General features: G+C 40.8%; 2 protein-coding genes across 2 annotated transcripts in view; one reads left to right on the top strand and one right to left on the bottom strand.

Moving 5' to 3' along the window:
• Positions 1–15,165, bottom strand: part of DLC1 (DLC1 Rho GTPase activating protein) — a 518,014-nt gene that overhangs the window by 488,463 nt on the left and 14,386 nt on the right. The window lies entirely within an intron of this gene.
• C26H8orf48 (chromosome 26 C8orf48 homolog) lies at positions 3,026–5,536 on the top strand. Its single transcript, XM_069573140.2, has one exon. It carries the CDS (start codon positions 3,499–3,501, stop codon positions 4,306–4,308), a length of 810 nt encoding a protein of 269 aa, XP_069429241.1. The 5' UTR covers positions 3,026–3,498; the 3' UTR covers positions 4,309–5,536.

Raw genomic sequence — 15,165 nt, 5'->3', positions numbered from 1 at the left:
CCCTTCTGCCTCTGAGGAAAGAGAAATGAGAGGGAGAAAGAATCTGACAGGAAGACTAATATGTTTTGACCTCCTGTCTCTGGGGTTAAGTCCCGTAGCTGCAAAGCATATTTGATTGTTCAGGAAAAGCTGGAAGGAGAGCTTTTGCTCTCCTTAAGGACTACGAGGGAAGAGACGGTGACAGCAGGCCAATAAAAATGGTGCTGTGGCGTAAATCGGCCTGGAGCGCCTGATGGGTCTCTTTCCCTCTTCGGACTTTCCACCTTCATCTCAGGCAACTGTCAGTCACACTGTGGTTTCTAAATGACCCAGTGTTACAATTAGCCCCTAAGAGATGTTACGATGCTCGAGATTTCTGGAGGAGGACTCTCCACCAGAAGCTGTCTGAGGTTGCAACGGCTTTAGGCTATGCTGTGTCTTCCGGAAAACATTTTCCCTTTTCTCCACCACTTCTCAGAAGCTTTTGAAAGAAATGAAGTTACCTGTGGGTGTCAGATGCAGGCAAGATAGCCCAAAGAGGGTTTGACAAGGTCCAGTAGCCTAGGATTTTGTCAGGATACTGGAAGGGACCAGAATAACTGTGCCTTGGTGGGAACAGTTTGTGGTGGAGACCAACAGAGAAACTGGCACAAAGTTAGGGTCCCTACACCAAATGTCCCAAAGGTAATAAGGATTTTCCTCTGCAAAGTGCTGTCTCGGGAAGGAGAGGAGTGAAGGAAGGAAGGAAGGAGTGTGAAAGAAGAAACAGCTCTGTTAGAAGTGGTATTAACATTGCCTGAAGATTTGCCAAAAAGAGACTGACTGATATATCGGAACATCTCTAATTATCAGGTTAATAGTTTTTCATAGCTATCAAAATGACTGAGAACTTTTAAAGAAGATGACATTAAAACAAAGTTAAAATGTAGCATGTTCTTGGCATATTTGAGTATTGATAGCCAATTTTTTTTTTTTTTTTAGTTTTAGTTAATTTCAGTTTTTGCAAAAACTATTCTGAACTTCACAGATATTTAATAAATAAAGAAGCAATTATATAACAGTTACTGAAAGGCTGAAATGTTTCTGTGAATTTTCTGGGACAGCTACAAATGTTTCCTGTTAATTCCTCGATGTTTCTTTCCTGATAAAAACAAAAAAGGAATTTTTTTTAATGACATACTTTGTTCCCCCACCCCACCCCCACCAAAAGCTTGATAAAATCTGCTTTCAGTAGAGTGAGTAGGAGTGACTTGTATCCATTGGGATAGTAAAAAGATTTTAGATAAGATGGAAAGTTGCAACTGTCTCTCCCTTAGTTTTCTTCTTTATATATTCCTGTTCTTAAAAAACTTTTTTTTTTTTTTACTTTTTATTTTTTGCTCTCACTTGAAACATCTAAGGAAAAAGATTAGTTTAAGACAACACACTTGTTCACAATTCTGTTAAGAATTCAGAATATATATATTTCTTGCCAGTACTGCTCATGGACTGTTCTGAGATTTTGTTTTCACATGTGTATCACTGACCATGCTAATATGCAAAGAAAGAGAGAATCCTGGGTTCAATCCCTGGGTGGGGAATATCCCCTGGAGGACTGCATGGCAACCCACTCCAGTATTCTTGCCGGGAGAAACCCATGGACAGAGGAGCCTAGTGGGCTACGGTCCATGGGGTGGCAAATAGTCAGACAGTCTGAGCGGCTAACACTTTCCCACTTTTCACATGAATGTGTAAATATTTCAGGGAATGTGGGAGACTTTTGAAACAAAAATTAAAAATCAAAATCTTGAGTCCTTGAACTGGAGATTACTTGGATTTAACCACAAATTATATATTACCTCTTTTTAAAGATTAATATTATATGATAAAATATGATTTGGGTGGAATGAATGAAGTTGAGATCTCTTCATCTTCAATATGAAGCTGGCTCATATTTGAGAGATGCTTGTGGAACATTGCAGAGTTTTGACTCACTGCCAAAGCGAGCGCTTTTGTAATAACCTTAAATATATCTGGCCAGACTTCAATAACCTTCCCCATTCCCCTACTCCACCCCCACCCCTGCCCCACGGAGAGAACTGAGAGTGGGAAATTATCTCATTCAGAATTATCTCATTTGAAATTATCTCAGATATTTACTAAGACCCAGACTCGGATATTAAGATCTAGAAATATTTAATCTTCAGAGTTAACGTTTTATAATTTCTGAGAATAGCTGTTAATAAAGCCTTGTCATATTTTTAAAAAGTCTGTTGTAAAAGAATGTATTGTGAGTAGCGGCCTAATTTGAAGGGCTCAGGAAAAAGAAGACTGTAGTTCCTCGACCTTGTAGTACTTATGCCTAAAGATCCAGGCGTGTACTTGTGTGAGGCAATATTTATTTCTGTTTGCATAGTCATTCAACACATTTACTCAGTAACGATTTATTGAGTACTTTCTGTGTATCAGGTACCTGTTGAGACTGCAGCGCAAGACTGACAGGATTTCTGCTTTCATGGGGTTTTTAATCTGGAGGCGGCGGTGTGGGAGGTATTATCAAATGTGTGTAAATACAGAGTTGCAAACCCGGAAAGAAAGGCTGTGCAGTAAACTGTTGGGGTCAGTGGTGGACATGAAGCTCTTCCAGAAAAAAAAAGTGGGGGGCGGGGAGTGGCCTTGAAAGAGCAGAATTTAGCGAAGAGGGAAGAGTGGCAGTTGAAGTGCCATTCAGAGGAGCGCTGCCGGAACAAAGACCTGATAAACTGAGATCTGGGAAAACTGCAAAGTCGTCCCCAAAATGCCGGGGCACAAAAAGCTGCGAAAGGCGAGGCGGGAGCAAACGGTAGAGTCGGTGCCCTGCCACGCAGGAGTCTCACCAGGGTGGTTTCAGTATTTAGCTTTTCATCCAAAGATGTGCTCTGCGATTAGATGAGCTCTTAGCTATCTGATTGGCAGATACGTTCTTGCTTGTGTTTTTCTGGCCAGCAGGAGGAGGTGTGTTTTTGCTTCTTTGGGGCTTTTTTTTTTTGATCCATTTAGCCAGCGTGTGCATTATCAGATTAGTCAGAGCCCATCTATTCCTGGTGGGAAGGAGGCGTGTATACTTTTTTGACCCTTGGGGAAGGAGAGTTTGCAACCTCTTCTCGATCGTTATTGGATTTTGTACTAAAATAGCACCGAGGAGGCGGAGACTCGGGAGAGCCAGAAGAGAGGCAGGCTCCGAAAACGTACACGAACTGTGCGGGCGGAGTCGGATCCGAGGAGCGTGGGGGACGGGAAGGAGCGCCAGCGACCCTCTGCGCATGACCGCCTCTGGTTGCCAAGGCAGCGGGACGGAGTCGCCCGGAAGAGCTTCCCTTGAGGAACTGCCGGCTCCTAAAACTCATCCCCGAGGGGATCAGGACTGACCGGTTCCTGAGGCAGTCTTGACCACGGCAAAGCAGATGAGGCGCAGAGCCTGATGCGGGGTGATGGCCATCCGCCCAGAAGCCGGAGGATTCAGAGAAACAGGGAGAATTGGCCCCAGCGGACACCGGGACTATGGCAGACCTTTCTAAGGAGACCTTGGAGTCCTTGACTGATGAGGTAAAGAGTTCCGGTTCATTCAGTTCCTCTGGAGGACTGCAGCCCTGGTCTTCTGCCTCTGGGAGCAAGTCTGAGAGTGGATCGCAGCCTTCACGCTCGGAATATGGAGACCACCAATCTGAGCTTTCGGACTTCAAAGCTAATGTAAAGAAATTGAGCAGAAAATGGATCCACAACCTCAAAGGCAAGGAAACGAAGTCTGAACAGTATCGAGCGGACACTAAATATCAAACAGAAATCACTCAGGCATCCCTTGAAGAATTGAATGCCCTGCAGTCTTTCTGCACCGTTAAGGTAAACCTGATCCACCATAGAGCGAACTCTACGGGGAAAAAGAGCAGCAGGCATAAAAAGCTGCAGCTTGGACCCGAGGCAGAAGCTCCAGAGGTAGATACCTTAAAGTGTACTGTCCCTGACGAGCTTTTGAATAGAATCTATTTTAAAAACATGAGAACACCCAAACAGGTGGGGACATCTAAGCAACACATTTCTTCTCGGTGTCCCGACTGTATCAGAAAAAGGGCAGAACTGGCCCAATCTGCCTTCCTGAAACAGAAGAAGACTTTACTGGAGTCACTTCTACTCCAAGAGAAAATAGATGAACATCTTAATACGAAAGACTTCCTTACCCTTGTCAGAGAAGCACACCAGAGCCTTCCCAGGCTTTCAGATGACCCCAGAAGAATCTGGGACAGACTGAATGAGAGAAAAGTAAAATTGGATACTCTGGTTTTTGAAAGGTCAGATATAAAGCAGAAAATGTAGCAGAATGGAAATAGTGCTTATCATTCACCTTTTTGTCGGCTTACTCGCAAACCTCTTATTCTTAACCAAACAGGGGGTGGTGTTTATTAATGATAATGTGTCATGGGGGTAAATGTTTCTGTTGTGTATTTGAATAATTATCATCTCTGTAATAGGAGTGGAGTGGGCATGCAGCCTATAGCACCCAGTCCTTAGCATCTCCACCGTTACTGGGAGACCCTGAGGACAGCAGTTATAAGGTCCCACTCTGCCTGTGGTCACCCTCCAGTGGCCATCGTGGCAGAGCTTGGGGTGTGAAGCAGTCATGGGGCGGTGCCTGGGGACAGACTGAGGGCTGTCCTGCAGAGCCCCAGAAACCTCGCATGGCCTCCTAACTGGCCAGGCCCAGGCCTTAAAGGAGCAGCGAACCTCTTCCCCATCCTCATCTCCAGGAACTGCGGTCTCCTTGCCTGGCAGTTCAAGGAGGCCTCAGCAACTGGAGTAAACAGGGAATCTGCCACTCAGGTAACAGCTTCAACCAGCTTCAGTTTGTCTGTTCAAGTTTCAGAAGCTGGTTCAGCTTAAATCGGTTGTCTATCCTGAGTTAGTGGCCAGAGGTCAGGGATAATTTGTACAGACATGGAGCATCTACTTCGGGTCTACTGCTGTGGGTTGGGTCTCTTTTCAAAGAAGGGCAATTGTTGTGAGCTAGGAATTCAAATGATTGGTATTTGTTACAGCACATATTCCTATTGATCCTAAACAAATGATTCTCTCCAATTTAAATGAGAAGCCTGAGAGCCAGCTGTGTCCTGGGTTCCCAGCTGGGCAGGGACCGGGGACTTAGCCATGAGGGTGCCTGTCAGCTAAGATCTGCCTCCTCAGCTGGGCCCAGGCCCTGGCGGGAGGACCCAAACTGGTTGCAGGACAAGCGCTTCAGGCAGTCGTTGGCCTGTGCAAGGATCACCCTCCTCTTAGCCAAGCCTGGGCCTCAGAGGGTGAAAGTTGAGCTTTAGGATCTTGCCTTTTCTTGTCTGAACTGAAAATAACATTTATTTTGGTGAAGGTTTATGGGGAACACCTTGAGCCATGGACCAGACCTCAGGAACAAAGGATCTGCCACTAACAAATTTGTAACAACTAACACACCCTCCCTCACCTTTCCTATTAAAGGGATTTGTTGAAAGCCTTTGGGGCATTATGGGGTTCTTAAGGCATGGCCCTACAATAAACTGTTCTATGCTCCAAACTCTTGATGTTTTAATATCCTTTGGCCTCACTGTGTGTGGCCACATGGACCTGCATTCTATAACATTTCTACAGTCACTTTGGAAACAAGAGTTTACTATTCTTCCCTCACAGATTTAAGGACTAAAACTTTCCATCCAGTTTTTTTTTTCATATTATAGAAGGCAACATTTTAGTTGAAAGAGTTACAAAGTTTTTATAACAATCCAGAAGAGAGATACTGGCATTTTGGATTAGGATTTTGACTGTACAGGTAGAAAGAAAAATAGAAATCTAACAAGGATTTAGAAGGCATTCTTCGGTGAAGAAATGAATATAGGGGTTTAATAAAAGGTAAGTGTTAAGAATGTGACTAAGTTTCTGACTTGTACATTTTTATGATATAATAATTTCATTGAGATAGGAACAGTGGAAGAGAATGATGTTTGATTAAGAAGGCAATTATTTGGACATGGTTAGTTTGAGAAATATTTGGGACATTCACATTGAGAGGTTGACGAACATTTGGTTATGTGTGCTTGTGATCTGAAGACAAGGTCTAACCTAGAGATTTGAAGTAAAGGGTTGAGGCGGAGGGGATCACTGGAAGATACTGTAGTTAGAAATTGAAGTCATAGATGTGGTGAGTTCTTCTCGAAGAAAATAGAATAAGAAGGGAAGAAAGGCTATGACCAATTCTTGAGAAATTCACCAATTAGTGGCTGGGTAGAGGAGAATAAGGTTTCCCTGATGGCTCAGTGGTAAAGAACACATCTGCCAATGCAGGAGATGCGGGTTTGATTCTAAGGTCGAGAAGATGCCCTGGAGAAGGAAGTGCCAGTCCACTCCAGTATTCTTGCCTGGGAAATCCCATGGACGCAGGAACCTGGCAGGGAACAGTCCATGGGGTTCCAAAAGAGTTGGACACAACTTAGCAACTGAACAACAGCAACAACACAGGAGAATAAGCCAGCAAAGGAGATTGAGGAGGAGTCATCCTAGAAGAATAGAGGAAAACAGGAAAGTGTAGTATCAGAGAGCAAAGAAAGAGAAGACTTCAAGAAGGATGGGCTGTCTGAGCATGCCAACCCAAGAGTTCACAGGAGATAGTTTAGTCACATATTGGCCTCTTGGCCTTAACAGCAGTCACTTCACTCTTAGAATCTGGGCAGACTGACAAAGCAGATTGAGGAATAAATGTAAGCTAATGACATGAGGAATATGGGTATAGATTTTTTTTTTACTTGAAAGTGAAAGTGAAGTCGCTCAGTCGTGTCTGATGCTTTGCGGCCCCATGGACCAGGCTCCTCCGTCCATGGGATTCCCCAGGCAAGAATACAGGAGTGGGTTGCCATTTCCTTCTTCAGGGGATCTTCCCAACCCAGGGACTGAACCTGGATTTCCTGTGTTGAAGGCAGACGCTTTAACCTCTGAGCCACCAGGGAAAAACTCCTTGTTTTTAGTACAGTTAAAATATCAGCATAAAGGACTGATCTAGTGCCCCCTTGTATTTTGTTGTCCAAATCATGATTAACAACAGTCCGATTATGGTATGAATGCTGCTTATTTCTGAAATTCTGAGTAATTTCTTACATTCTGAGTAAATGTCACCAGTTTCCTAGATGACTTACAAATTGTTACTAATCTTATTTTCAAAGGAGGTGGTATGTAGACTTTGTGGAGTTTAGCTGTGGAAGGAGAGCAGAGGAGATAATTTTTCTACATGCCTTTACACCTAACCTATAATAATCAAAAATTTGTAAACATCAGCAAAAAATAGCTTTTGTATCATATTTCAATACTTCAATACTAGTCTTTGATTTTAGACCTTCATTTATGTATAAACATGCTCCTTTTTTTTCCTATAAAATTTATTGTATTTCTGTTAGTCATTCCTAGTTAAAATGGGAAATGAAATCACTACCATTTTCATAGTAACTTTTTATTTGAAACCCACACTATGTCATGCTTTATCTTTGCCATATTAGTATAAAAAATTCTGAATTATTTTCCCATTAAGGGTCATAATTCATCCCTTCAGTCAATTAAGTCTTCCAATCCATGCACAAGAGATTTTGAATTTTGTTTAGGTCTTTAATTTTGAAAGAAGTGTTTCATAGTTTTGTGCATTCAAGTGGCGTGCTTCCTTTATGCCTAAGTATTTACTCCATTGTTTGCTATAGTAAATGGATTTTTTTTCAATTCATTTTCTTTTTGGATGTTCATTGCTAGTGTGTAGAAATACAACAGATTTTTGCCTGTTGATTTTATGTCTTGAAACTACTGAATTTATTGATTTGCACTAACAGTTTTTAAGAAAAATAGATTCTTTAAGATTTTAGAGCTAGAAGATTTTGTCATTTGTAAACAGAGATAATTTTACTTCTTGCTTTTGATGTGGACATTTTTTTTTTTCCTTGCCTAATTGCCCTGGTTCTAATTTCCAGTACTGTAATGAATAGAAGTAGTGAAGTGAACATCCTTGTCTTATTTCTGATCTTAGGGGAAGAGCTTTCAGTTTTTAACCATTGAGTATGTTTGTGGGTTTTTCATAAATGGCCTTTTTCATTTGGAGTAAGTTCCTTTTTATTCTTAGTTTATTGAATGCTTTTGTATCATAAAGGGGTATTTCATCAGTTGAGATGATCATGTAGTTTGATGTACTCTTTAACCCATTCTCATGCCTCACTTTCTTTGCACTCAGCCCATAACCTTGAAACACTGACTAATCAGAATTAGATGTTGTAGTCTGTATGCTAAAGCACTAATATAAGTTTATAACACTTGTGTCTTAATAATCTTTTCTTTCTGACTTTAACAACTGGAGGGTAGAGGTTCCATCTTATACACTTTCCACAGGACTTAGCACAATGCCTGACACAGGATGGTGCTCAAGAAAAGTTTCAATGACAGAAAAATAAGTGCATCCAAATAATGAGATTTAATATGTCTTTTGCATCAGATCAAGAAAATAATCTGCTAGTGTTTTGCCTTTGTGTAGCTATTTTCTATAATTGTTCTCTTTCTCTCCATGGCTTGGATTCCTTTTTATCGTATACATTCATACTTTTTCTCAATGGTAAATTAGTGGAACACTTTTTGATATCTTTCCATATGCAGCCAATTAATACAGTATTCATGTAAAAGAATATAAAAATATCTCTCTGGAATTCATGTTTTCAGATAGAAAAACATTTATGTGACTTGTTAACTTCAAAGATAATTCATGACTTTTTGCAGTTTTGAAATGAGGTAGAAATTCTTGATGCTCATACTCAAAAATAGTTTTTAATTCTTCTGAACAAATTCAAAAGGAATGAATATCCTTTCTCCAAATCCTTTATAGCGGCACCCAAGAGATTCCAGTAAGTCTGGAAAGGAAAATCTATCAGATCAGATGCTAAGAAACCACATATTTTCCCAATGCACTAAAAATGTATCCGGCAACTTGGTACAGGATTAAATAAATGCAGCGTATGTAACTGTAGTATAGATAGTATATAAATATGCGTCCATGTAGTTTATGTTTTTTAATCTAGATTTTTAATGAAAAAAATTCTGCACTGAGAATCAAATCTATGCATTTAATGAGTATTAGAAAAACAAAATCCTTGGAACAGAAATAAGTGATGTGCCAGATTGAGAGAAAAGAAAGTTCAGTCCTAAACCTCTGAGTCATTCAAATTCCAGTCTCAGAATTGTTTAGGAATGTTTGGGACACCCAGCTCAGAATACCTCCAGTTTTAAACATGTTAGTTTATTTCATGATGAAGCCTAATATAGTAACATAGTTGTTTCTGCAGCAACATAGTTAAACAGGCTGCAAAGAAAATAAGAATTGTGGTTCTATGTGGGTGTGGGCTCTCCTTCAATTTTTTTCTGGAATTGACAGATGAAAAGTATATACACAAATAGTTAATCTGAGACAAAAGAGGAAAAGACAGCTGAATTCTCAGTTGACAATGCTCTCTGCAATAGAGAATTTCAAATTCTCCAAATTTCTGTAAACTCAAATTACAGTGGATATTACAAAATTCTATCAGAGTGGCTCCAATAATCCCAGAGCCTAGTTTTGATGAGCCCACTGCTGAGATATTAATTGGGGTTTAGGAGAAAGTATGTTATGGTCATTACATCCCAAATTTGCTTTGAATGTCAAGACTGATGACCCCACATGAAGTCTGAGAAGGTCTGGAAAGGTCTATCACTCACATATTGAGAATTGCTTCTGAGGGACACAGGGCAAACTCCCAAGCTGATCTAAAAATGGCTGGAGAGAGAGGAAAGATACTGGTTTGGCTTTTACTGTGATCAGGGAGTGGAGCTCAGGTGAGGATTCACACCTGTGGACTGGGCTTACATATCTGAACTTCCTGCAAGTACCAAAGGGAGCCCCGGGGCTTTTATCAGCTAGTGCAAATGTGGAGTGGGAGTGAAAGGTGGGCATGCACGTTTTTGACCGTCAAACATCAAAAATGGAATCAGACTCTTTATTACAGGTCATCCCTGATGTTTGACTCTTGATAAAAAATGCCATATTTCATTTAATTAAAATTTATCTTTCTTGAGTATGCTTGAGTAAGAGAACTCTATGAGGCCTGTAGCCTGAGACAGACAGGGGTAGGGAAAGTTCCACTGAACACCTTGTTCAAGAGCTCAACATTGTGTATTTTTAGAACTGAAATGGTCACCCTTATCATCTGGCATCTCAACGTGGATAAAGTGAGGCCTGTATTGTGGCTTTAATGTCACCTTGATTTATATTTTGGGTATCTGTGAGGCAAGAGACTCCCATAGTTATTTTCCCCAAGGATGGAAAACTTGGATAAATAATTGCTGTGGTTACCACTGGTGGAACTAGGTGGCTAGAACACTGCAATGGCCCGAGAGTCTGTAAACAAACACCGATGCAGGCAGTTGTTGGGCAGAGTAAAGCTGTTGACTGCATGAAATCCCGCTAATTTTGCTGATCCTTGAAGCCCATCCTTTGTCAAGGATGTCTGGATTAGGGAATTCAAAATAGCAGCTCTCCAGAAAGCTCTATAACATACAGTTTTGTCCATAAAGTGTATAGACTCCTACTCTTTTCACTCATTTGACTCCAAGGAGTCAAATGCCAAGGGCGCAGAGAGAAGTTAACTCTTAACTGGCAAGCATCTGAGGTCAGAGGAGGGCACCATTTCCTACAGCTGGGATACTCCAGAGGACCCCAACTTAGGTCCGGCCTGCAGCTAACACTTCTGCTTAGCAAGGAGGTCTCTCGATGGCTGAGCTGAGTTCATAGAAGGCTGCCTCCCTGCTCCACAGAAAGGTATGGATCTGCAGAGGCTCAGGGACTGAGAGTGGATATGTGTTTCCAGGGGACCAATAGGCAGTCTCCAGTAACCACTCTAGTGGTATATAGTATGAGGCTCAGGAGGGCAGTTTCTCATACCAGAAATCCATGAGCAACTTCCAGTCATCACAGGTGGTGCAGAGGTTTCAGGTGCTGTGAGAGGCCTTTGCTCCAGCTTCTGCAGTGAATGGTTCTCTGGGGGCAGGGAATAGGAACTCTAAGGGGAGAGCCTGCTGGACTGCCTCTCAGACATTCCAGAGTCCTTTGTTGGAGGGGAGCCCCAATTCAAGATGGGACAAATTGTGAATAACAGCGTAAGAAAGCTTAATAAAACTTGTAAATGAAGAATATGTTGCCTCCAGATCCCCCAAAGGCCTAAAAGATACTGGGTTTGTTTAACGTTGTGAGTGCAGAGAAGGTCAACTGCTTCTTGACAGTGTTAGAGATGCCAGGGTCCTCAGGTTACCAAATACTTTCAGAAATTTCACCAGGGTTGTAGGGCTTTGTACTAAATGCAGGAATACCCTCCCACCCCAACCACCCCCATTTTTGAGCTCCTTTCCTCTCCCATGTGGCTCAGATGGTAAAGAGTCTGCCTGGGTTAGGAAGATCCCTTGGAGAAGGGAATGGCAACCCACTCCAGTATCCTTGCCTGGAGAATTCCAAGGACAGAGGAGCCTGGCGGGTTACAGTCCATGGGGTTGCAAAGAGTTGGACATGCCTGAGTGATTAACACTCTCACTTTATTCTTCATCTCTTTTTTTTTTTTTCAGTTTTATCTTCCTACCTAAAAAGAGTTCTATTGTATTTCATGCAACTTAAAGTATCCACATCAAAGTCACCTAGAAAAAAGTTTTAATGCATTAAAAAATAAAATAAAAACTTGTGTGTGTGTCTGTGTATGAAGGAGGTAGAGCAAATGGAAAAAAATTCTAGTCTCATAGGGTCCCTGGGAGAGAAAGTTTCGGAAAATAACACCCCATCCACTCTCTCTGGAGAATAACTTCATCTCTCGTACAAGAGACTATTTCTATAAACCCACGGGAGTAATCACACAGAGCTCTAGGTCAACAGATTTTCCAGAAGTCAGGATGTGGCAGTGCACACCCCAGAGAGATTTTTCTCTCACAGTGAAGTAAGTGTTGAGGAAAGAACAACAACAACAAAAAAATTCTGCAACCACTCTTCAAGACAACATCATAAATGTGATATTTAATATGTTCATTTCACAGTGTTGGCCACACTGATAAAGTAATTAAATATTTAGCCATATGTTGATTCTTTAGAGGAAAAGGAAGTCAGGCTGTGAGGGAGAATCTGTGCTATGCCCCTGGCTGAGTTTCTGGTGGTTTGCTGACAATTTTTGATGCTCTTTACCTTATAGAAGCATCACCCCAGTCTTTGCCTGCAGGCTCACACTGCATTCACCATGAACGCATATTCATGTCCAAAATCTCCTTCTACGAAGGACACCAGTCGTTAGGATTTGGGCTCACTCCAAAGACCTCACCTGATCACCTCTTTAAAGATTCTCCAAATAAAGTCACTTTCTGAGGGAATATGAGTTAGAGCGTCAACATGTGCATTTGGAGAGAAACATACTGTAGCTATAACAGAGACAGCACTAAGGCAGAAGAATGAAACGCCCAGAATTTCATCTCAGTGAACTTATTCCAGAATCTTAATTAAAGAGAGGTGCTCAAGGTAACAATTTTCAACCATGGCTGCACATTAGAATTATCTGAGAAGCTTTCAAAATATACCCATGCCTGGGCCCTCCTTCTGTATATTCTGATTTAAATGTTGCTGAGTGGAGATCTGGCAGTATTTTCAAAAAATTTCCTAAGAGTATAATATACAGCTGCGTTTAGAGCCACTGTTTTAGGATGATAAAGCTTGAAGCAGGAAGACCAATTTGAAGGCTGTTTTATTCATCAAGGAAAGAGAGAACAAGGCTCTGAAACATGGCATCAGCACTGGAAAAGAGGAAGAAATAGATGTTTTGTAGAAACAGGAAGTAAATCAGCAGGACTTGATGACTCATTGAATTGGAGGGATTAAACCAGTCCATCCTAAAGGAAATCAGTCCTGAATATTCATTGGAAGGACTGATGCAGAAGCTGAAACTCCAGTACTTTGGCTACTTGATGCCAAGAGCTATCTCACTAGAAAGGACCCTGATGCTGAGAAAGATTGAGGGCAGGAGAAGGGGGAGACAGAGGATGAGATGGTTGGATGGCATCGCAGACTCGATGGACATGAGTCTGAGCAAGCTCCAGGAGTTGGTGATGGACAGGGAAGCCTGACATGCTGTAGCCCATGGGGTCTTAAAGAGTCGGACACGACTGAGTGACTGAATTGAACAGAACTGAACTGGAGGGAACGGGTGCAGTAGGGAAGAGCAAAAGGTGACACACGTTAGTTCCCATCAGGTGTATGCTGGTGCTGTCAGAAGATGTTAAAAATTAAAGTTTGCTTTCTTTGGAGAAAGCGTGATAATTGAATTGAGGTTTTTTTAGCAATTAACTTGCTCTTTTTGAGATCACTGTAGATTGACACACAGTTCTAAGAAATAAAACAAAAAAATCCCATATACCATTCACACAGTTTCTTTCTAGGGTAACATCTTGCAAAGCTATAGTCCAACATCACAGCAAGATGTTGACATTGATACAGTCGAGATACAGAACAATTCCATCAAACTGGGATATAATGAGCTTGAGGTGCCTATAGATAGTGATTACATGAGATTTGTTAAGGTGGCATGCTATAAGAAGTGCTCTTATCTGGTATTAATCACTCTAAAAGTACCAGAAATCTGCCAAAACTAAGATCAACCTACTTCAGTACCTCAAAGTAATAATATAGAATAAGGAATTTTTTTAAACTTTGGATTTACATAATGAATATCTAGCAGTAACTTGGGAGTACACATAGGCAACCACTTCACCTATAGAACAAGATCTACTTGGGGAAATTCTTTAAACACACACTTAGCCATGCATGCACATCCAGAGATGCATGCACACGTACCCCACAAGCATGTTTACACACAGGTGCAACTTCTATTAGAAGACACACAATTTTGTGAGCGACCACTTAGATGAACTCATATTCGAAGAGAGTGACGATTCTGTCTTTTAAAGGGTGTACTTTCATTTTAACTGCAGCCAAAAAAAAAAAAAAGATTAAAAACAGCTGGAACATGTGTCTATTTTCACCTCCTCCAACTGCTGGAACTTTGTTTTTGGATATCACAGACATTTTCCAAACAAAACTCTGCTGAACAAAATGATAAATGTGGAAGAGACATGTATGATTCCCTTTTTCTTTGACAAGCTTTATAGAATAAAAAGTACTGGTGTGCTTTTCAGACATAAAACTAAAACTTTAAATATCGCAAATACAGTTTTCAGTGGGTGACATGACATAAATTTACGTTTGAAGTTGGGTGATGTTGTCAACTTGAATGCTGGGTCTCTAACCAGTAGGTGTATTTATCTGGGAAGTAAAAATGAAGTCTTTTATTATATGTTGATATTTAGAAAACTGAAACAGAGTGCTAACCAGACTTTCAAGTTTCTGTCAGTACTTTATCTTTTCCCTTTAATCTCCCCTCCAAAATTACTATTGCTAGGTCCTTGTCATGTCATGCTCCAATTACTATAATAATTTTCTCTCTTTCACTGAAGGCAGTATGCTTTTATAATAATACACCCTAAATAATAACTCAAAATTAATCTCTTAAAAACACTTTTGGTAACATCACTTCCACTGTGTATAGACTAAAATCACAAATTCTTGGCTTTTATTTTGTAGGTCCTACTTCACTTTTCAGCAAGTATTGAGGCCTAGGTTTTAAAAAGTCTTCGGTTCAAATTCTAGTTCTTCCAACTACAAGCACGTTTTGCAAACAGTCCATTGTCCTAACCCAACTGATGCATTTTGAGGGTGTGAAATAATGGCAGAGCCAACAGATGGAAAATTGAAAAAAGAAAAAGATTGAAGATAATAAAATGGATCAGCCTTGGTGAGAAATTGATTGAAAAAAAGAAGATGGTATCAAGCATGATGTTTTTCTTAAGCTATCGTTTGTATTACCTAAGAGAGAGTCCAGGAAAGAGAGGTTTGGCAGAATGAGGAGGAAATCATTATTTTGAATTTGGTGTATGACAACTAGGTGAGTATATTTACTCCACAGCAGTTAAAAGCCAGAGAAAGAGAGACAAAGATAAAAATTTTGGAGGCAGCAGAAAATTATAATCACCGTGTTCATCCAACATAAGACCATTAAATATAAATTCACTCCACTACAG

The sequence above is a fragment of the Ovis canadensis genome, chromosome 26 (assembly GCF_042477335.2).
Source record: "Ovis canadensis isolate MfBH-ARS-UI-01 breed Bighorn chromosome 26, ARS-UI_OviCan_v2, whole genome shotgun sequence".
NCBI lineage: Eukaryota > Metazoa > Chordata > Mammalia > Artiodactyla > Bovidae > Ovis > Ovis canadensis.
This window is presented reverse-complemented; position numbering and strand designations above follow the sequence as displayed.